Source organism: Myotis lucifugus, unplaced genomic scaffold, assembly GCF_000147115.1.
Source record: "Myotis lucifugus unplaced genomic scaffold, Myoluc2.0 scaffold_490, whole genome shotgun sequence".
Lineage (NCBI taxonomy): Eukaryota > Metazoa > Chordata > Mammalia > Chiroptera > Vespertilionidae > Myotis > Myotis lucifugus.
The window spans coordinates 204,320-211,741 of record NW_005871538.1 but is presented as its reverse complement, the minus strand read 5'-3'; the positions used below and the strand labels follow the sequence as shown (position 1 = coordinate 211,741).

The 7,422-nt window shown below is 44.7% G+C and overlaps 1 protein-coding gene across 5 annotated transcripts in view; it reads left to right on the top strand.

Moving 5' to 3' along the window:
* Positions 1 to 7,422, top strand: part of NBN (nibrin) — a 47,655-nt gene that overhangs the window by 2,011 nt on the left and 38,222 nt on the right. For 3 of the 5 annotated variants that reach the window (XM_014445954.2, XM_014445952.2, XM_014445951.2), the window contains exons 2-5: positions 875 to 1,005; positions 2,130 to 2,278; positions 2,491 to 2,650; positions 4,435 to 4,538. In XM_014445954.2, the coding sequence (XP_014301440.1) occupies positions 875 to 1,005; positions 2,130 to 2,278; positions 2,491 to 2,650; positions 4,435 to 4,538 (544 nt within the window). The other 2 variants (XM_014445956.2, XM_023744827.1) reach the window with 2 other exon arrangements.

Sequence of the window (7,422 nt, the reverse complement as noted above, 5' to 3'; positions counted from 1 at the left end):
TGGGGGGCGGGCACAGGGAACTGGGGGGCGGACACTTGCCGGGACGGGCACCTGGGGGGCGGGCACAGGGAACTGGGGGGCGGACACCTGCGGGGAAGGGCACCTGGCGGGACAGGCACCTGCGGGGACAGGCACCTGGGGGGCGGGCACAGGGAACTGGGGGGCGGACACCTGCGGGGACGGGCACCTGGCGGGACAGGCACCTGCGGGGACAGGCACCTGGGGGGCGGGCACAGGGAACTGGGGGCGGACACCTGCGGGGACGGGCACCTGGCGGGACAGGCACCTGCGGGGACAGGCACCTGGGGGGCGGGCACAGGGAACTGGGGGACGGACACCTGCCGGGACGGGCACCTGGGGGGCGGGCACCTGGGGGGACAGGCACCTGGGGGGCGGGCGTGCTCCCTGTGCGCTGCTCCTGCTCGCTCCTGTGTCACCTGCGTTTCATCAGCTGCCTCCGAGTTCCCGCGGACCTCAGGTTTCTCGCAGCTGTGTTTCCCCTTTTCCCAGGGGCTGTCCATCCATCGCGTTCTCAGTCCATGGCGTTCTCAGCGGAGCACATTGACCGCGAACCAAGCAAATTGACCGCGAACCGCGTGGTCGGGCGGGGCGAACCGCGTGTTGGAGCCGCTGCGGGAAGATTGTCGCCTTACATTTCACCGGGAACGTGGTCGAGTGTTCACGCTGCTCAGTGTGGTTTCCCGGCTAGTTAGCCTTCTGCGTCCTTAAGCGAGACTTACAGGAAAAATACGTTTCCTTTAGGAGCCATTGTTACCATTTAAATAGCAAAATGGAGCTCTTTCATCGAAATAACGCCCTTCCCCTGTACGTAGGTGCGCGCGTGCGCGTGTCTCAGTGTGCGCCCTTCTCCTAGGCCCGCGCCGCCTGCTGACCGGCGTGGAGTACGTGGTGGGCAGGAAGGGCTGCGACATCCTCCTGGAGAAGGACCCGTCCGTCAGCCGCAGCCACGCCGTGCTCGCCGCCCGCTTCCCCGGGACCAGCCTGGTGCGTTCCTGGCCCTGCTGCTCGGGCTCCGGGGGGTCGGGTCCGAGTGCCTCGCTGTGTGTGGAGGGTCAGCACCTTTTACTTCCTCAGCTGTTAGGTGTTGTTCTTTCATGTTTTTATTCATTTTACAGAGAGGAAGGGAGAAGGGGGGAGAGAGAAACCTCGGTGAGCGAGGAACGTGGCCCACTGCCGCCTACACCGTGGCGCCGGCCACCCCGGGCCTGGGGAATAGAACCGGGACCTCTTGGTGCAGGGAGGCCCAACCAACCGGGCCACGCCCGCCGGGGGTAGATTTTTTAATTTAAAAAAATTAAATCCATTCTGGCGGCAGTACCAGTGGTATTTGTTTATTTTGATATTTGAAGTTTCTGTTCCACTATTTGACAGTTTAATGATTTAGAAACTCAGGAGATAGAACATCTTTATATTTATTTACTTAAGCATTCATTGAGTCTCACTGTGTGCCTCGCCTGGGGATGGAGCAGTGAATGCCCTGAGTTGAAGGGTTGTGCGGCCCTATGAACACAGGTATTTCCCCTGCAAGGTGGGTTCGCACAGGGGTCCTGTTATTAGGGAAAATAGCTGTTGCTCATGCCCCACAGCTCCTTTGAATGGCTTTGAGTTTGGGTTGGTTGGTTGTTTTAATTACAACCTTGGGTGATAAAAGTGCTAAACATATATATAAACAGTTGTGCTCCTTATGCTGGTGGTTAAGAAATAAAAACCATTATTTTTAGCAAACACTGTATATCAGCAAGTACTGAATCTATTCAGTGATATTTAGGTTTTGTGTGTCTATTCTTTTTTGTTATCCTCACCCGAGGATATTTTTTCCATTGATTTTTAGAGAGAGTGGAAGGGAAGGAGGGAGAAAGAAGGAGGGAGAGGTGGGGGGGAGAGATCAGTGTGAGAGAGACACTTCGATTGGTTGCCTCCCACATGCCCCTGATGGGGCCAGGACCGGGGCTGGGGATGGAACCTGCAACCCTTCAATTCCAGGCCTGATGCTCTGTCCACTGAGCCACACCAGCCAGGGCTGTCTGTATTCTTATAGGTATAGAAAAACATTATTGTTCAATAGTGACTGAGTTGTAAAATACTAACTTATTTGATTTTTTTTTCAGAGTCAACCACATGAAACCCCTGTATTGACAATAAAAGACAATTCTAAGTATGGTACCTTTGTTAATGAGGAAAAAATGCAGAATGGCCTTTCTCAGACTTTGCAGACAGGGGACAGAATTACTTTTGGGGTGTTTGAAAGTAAATTCAGGTAAGAATTTTAAAAATTGATATAGAAGTGGAGTGCTTTATTTTGCATGAATCAGATTCTAAAGGACACAGCAGTTTTTTCTTGATTGCAACTTCAGATTTAGGTAACAGTGATTTTATTAGTTAGAAATCTTAGTAATACAAAAAAATTAAAATAGCACCTGTTTAAAGCTCTGTACCTATCACAACTTTGTGACTCGTTTTCACTTACAGAGTGGAGTACGAGCCTCTGGTCGCGTGCTCTTCTTGTTTAGATGTCGCTGGGAAAAATGCTTTGAATCAAGCCATCCTGCAGCTGGGAGGACTCACTGTAAACAACTGGACCGAAGAGTGCACCCACCTGGTCATGATGTCAGTTAAGGTCACCATTAAGGTAGGTCGAATGCCTTGTTGTTATGCTGAAATGAGTTCTGTGAATTTAAGCTTACCCACTCTGCACAGGTGTTTTTAAAGTCATTTACTTTAAACCCATCGGAATTGTTAGTTGTAGATTTATATATGCCAAACCCATGCCTTTGTATAACATTTATGTCAGATTGGCTTTTTGGTAATTTATTTATTATATGGGACAACAGAAGCACCTAAAATTATATTTCACTTTTGGATTTGACATTTTAAACAATGATTTACGTCATCTGTTCACCAAGAAGTTTCTACAGTGTAAGGCTAGTGTTTTCAGCCTGAGAGCAACTGCCAGTCTTCAAAATTAGCATCTCCCACCTCCTCATCCAGTTGTCTTCCTCCAGGCTCTGTCGTCTCAGGCTCTTTTATTTGGTTTAGGGCCCTAATCACAAATACTTGTTAAGTTCTTGTAGTTTAATATTGCCCTAATGTATCTCACAATCGAGATACGTTAGGTATATACTTTTAGAAGATGCTGAAAGTATTCATGAAAACAGTGATGTATTTTGGTATGTTTTCAGGTTTTGCATCTTCATCAGATTTGGTTATGTCCAAACTAACTGAAGAAAGACATTGGGAGGGGACTCATCTCCCTTCATTTATTTATTGTTTTTACTGATTTTTAGAGAGAAAAGGAGAGAGAGAGAGAGAGAGAGAGAGAGAGAGAGAGAGAAGCATCTATGCGAGAGTGAAACTGCCTCCTGTACCCCCCACTGGGGATGGAGCCCACAGCCTGGGCATGTGCCCTGACCAGGAATCGTACCAGCAACCTTCTGGGGCACAGGACAGCACCCAGCCAGCTGAGCCCCACCGGCCAGGGTGCTCATGTCCTTGTAAACGGGCTGGTCGTGGATGTGCAGGATTGCTTTAGGTTAATATCCATAGTGAAAACCAACAAATATTTAGATTCCTTCTTTAGATGATAGAAAAATCTTTTAATATATAATTAATTAAGCTGGAATGTGTGCATTATAGCCACCCAGGGTCCTAGAGAAGGGCTTGCTGCTCAGATTGAACCTCAGGTCAAACTTGTATCTTGGGATTATCTCTGACCAAGGATCACGTCATCTTTATGAAATTGATTTATAAATTCAGCAGAGTACTAACTTACGTTAGTACACCCACAGATACTAGATTCATAAATCAGAATGTCCACTATTAGTTTACAGTAGGGATGCACCCTCACAGTGATCAGAATATGTCTGTGTGGACTCTTCAGATATCAAGGTATCTGAGAAACACAAGAGGGAATCATGCCCTTGCTTGGTGGATATGAAGTGGGAGCTGAGGCTGTGACAGTCCCGGGAACTGTCACCATTCACCAGAGCACATGCTAGTCCAGTGATGCATCTGACGCCGTGTGTGGCTCTCGACACTAGCGTCCTGGATAGTCACCAATAGAGGCTAGTAGATCCAACCTTCTCAATATCTCTGATCAGTCATGTGCCAAAAAAGAAAACCTTGGCCTTACTTTTTTTTGGTAACATTTCCAGAAGTACAGACAGGTTAGCTTATGTTTTTAAAATCATTGAGTGTTAGAACAAAATAAATCTTAAAGAACATTCAGTTCAGTTTTTATAGGGATTTGTAAATTAAGCAATGACTGAATTGACTTCTACTTTATAGATTATGGTTTCTTTATAGAGCGATGAGAGGGGAAAAGAATAGAATAGCCTCTTTGTAGTCTGTAACTTAAAACTTTTATTTAAAATGAGCTAGTAGGGGTATATGTATTCACATATGCTTTCTTCTTAGACAATATGTGCCCTCATTTGTGGACGTCCAATTGTAAAGCCGGAGTATTTTACTGAATTTCTTAAAGCAGTTCAGTCCAAGACACAGCTTCCTCAGATTGAAAGGTATTTTGTGTACTTTAAATATAATAAAGCATGGCATATGAAGTATGATAGCACTAATTTTATTTAAGTTAATCTCTCTTTATTGACTGTTTCAGGATGTAAGGTTATAGTTCAGTTTTATTAGTGAAGATTTTTTGTTCGTATGTAAAGAAAGGATCCCTGAATTCTTTTTTGGTTGTTGTTTATCTTGGTGAAACAAATGTTATGTGTGTGCTAATATTTAAAGAAAAGCACTGAAGGCTAGTGAACAGCGAGGGGCCATACGCAGAGCGCGTGTGCCAGTGCCAGGTGTCCTTGCTCGATGCTCCCTGGACCGTGTGGTGCAGCAGCTGCCTGTCCGGAGCCACTGGCCCCCGGGGGCAGTCACAGCCCTGGCCTGGAGCGCCTTTCTCCTGGGACTAGCACCTGTCCTGCTGAGGATTTGGGTGTTTAACTGTTGGGTACTTTAAGTAATAGTGTATACAGAGTCCGAGCACATTGCCTGGCATCGTGATAGGGGCTTGCTGAAGGAAATGTTGCTCATCACAGTATCTGTGGAGACTGCTTTATTTATTTATTTAGATGCTTTGCAGAATTTGTGAACCCCCAGGCTAAATGGTTTGGTATTACAGTGTTTGAAGTGATGTAAACTGGTTGAAGAGGAAGTTGGGGTTTTTAGATTGCGTGATTAAAATGCTGTGCTAAAATGGTGGGTGTGTAGTCGTCTTAGCACAAGGGCAGCTGCTTAACACTTGGAGTCAGGAGATTATAGTCTAAATCAGTGGTTCTCAACCTTCTGGCCCTTTAAATACAGTTCCTCATGTTGTGACACAAACAAATATTTGGTAATACGCAGTTACAATCGGCCCGAGTTTACACGTTTCCCGCACTCCACCGCAAATCTATATGAACCGAGTTAAAGACGGCTCCCGCGGAGTACGCGCAATTCACGCGAGCCGACTTAACTCGTTTCCTGCACTCCAAGTGTTAAAATATGTGTCAGGAGATTATAGTCTAAATCAGTGGTTCTCAACCTTCTGGCCCTTTAAATACAGTTCCTCATGTTGTGACCCAACCATAAAATTATTTTCGTTGCTACTTCATAACTGTAATGTTGCTACTGTTATGAATCGTAATATAAATATCTGATATGCAGGATGGTCTTAGGTGACCCCTGTGAAAGGGTGGTTCAACCGCCAAAGGGCTCGCGACCCACAGGTTGAGAACCGCTGGTCTAAATGAAATAATAGATTGACTGCCTTGATAAACTCATCTTATAAGACAACTTTGAAGGGTTAAAAAATCTAAAATATGACTCAAGTTTATTATCTTATTACTAATTTTTAAATATCACTCGCTAGTTATAAGGTATTTTGCCCAGTTCAGGGTTTTTAGGGACTATTTATACCTGATAATACGTATCTGCTTTTAAAAGTAACTGAAAAATTTTCCTTTTTGTTTTTAATTTTCATTTGGAAGGTTTCTTGTATTTTATAATCTGGTTTAGCAGATAATGTAATGTTTCAGGACCCTGAAAAGAGGTTCTCATATTTTAAAACAGACGATTCTTCACCTGTTTTGAGTGCTAGATCCTGTGAGGACATGCAACTTCACTTACCCTCAACTAGCACAGTGTTCAACAGAATCACCTTGTCCTCCAAGCCTATCTGTGAACCTCCTTAGGGGAGTTGATAAATCCTATAAATCTTCACTAATGAAACTGAGCTATAACCTTACACCCTGTAGGATCGGCACAGATTAAACTGTTGTGGAGTCTAGATCCCTTGGGAGTGGAGGGGCCTGTGAGGCCTCTGCTGCTGAGAATGCGTCTGAAGTCTTAGAAATCCTAGAGTTGGTCATTGATTCCTACCTACTGTTCCGATTCTTGGGTATTTTTGACTTTAGGTTCGACATAATTTTTTTTCTGACTTCAGTTTATGACTTTATTAACTTAGATGCCTAAAATAAAACATTTCTGCCGTAACTCCAGATTCATTGTTAACCAGAAAAGACTATTGCATTAGCCCTTGTTTGATGATGACAATCAGTAATCAAATTGTTAATGTTATTTTAAAATGCATATTTTCCCCTTAATCAGTTCCCACACCTTCTGGCATCCATTTGATGTTGTTAAAGACTTATCTGACTCTGTACTCAACTATTTAACAGAAAAAGGGTGACATTGGGAAGTAGGATGGGTTTCCAAAGGGATATGAAATATATTGTTGTGGCTTTTTATTACATAACTATCTTCTCTCTTAGCTCTGGGAAAAGATCCCACTAGTCCCGGGTTTGAATTGGGAAGGCGCACGGCAGTGCTCTTACCTCACAGAGGACCGTCCTTTTTGGTGTGCAGCTGTGGCTGCCTCTCTGCACTGCTGTCGGAGACGGGAAGACAGAGTCTAAGCTTCTTGCACCCAACCCCGTGGTGCCAGCTTTATCATCAGTGCAACACCCTTGATTACGGTGGCTTTACAGTGAGCCTTGGATTCAGGGAGTGTCAGTGCTCTTAATGTTTCGTCAGCATTGTTGGCTATGCTGGGTCTTTTGCCTCTTTACATAAACTTTAGAGTCGTCAGTATCCACAAAAGAACTTGCTGGTAGTTTTATTGGGGTTGCATTGATTTATAGATCAAGTTGGGATGCACTAACAGCTTGACAATGTTGAGCCCCTCATTATCCATGGACATTAGTCATTTTTGTTAGAAGGTAGAGGTAAGCTGAAAGGCTGGTCACTTATGAATAGCTATAGCAAAATATCTGAGTGTGTAGAAAGTTGAAACTGGACTGATGAGAAGCTGAAGGATTATGTGTTGATTTTTCCTCTCTTTTCTTCTTTTCCCCCATGCCCATGGATTATAGATGTGTTTATAGCATTTAGAAATTTTATTTAAACTGAACAATA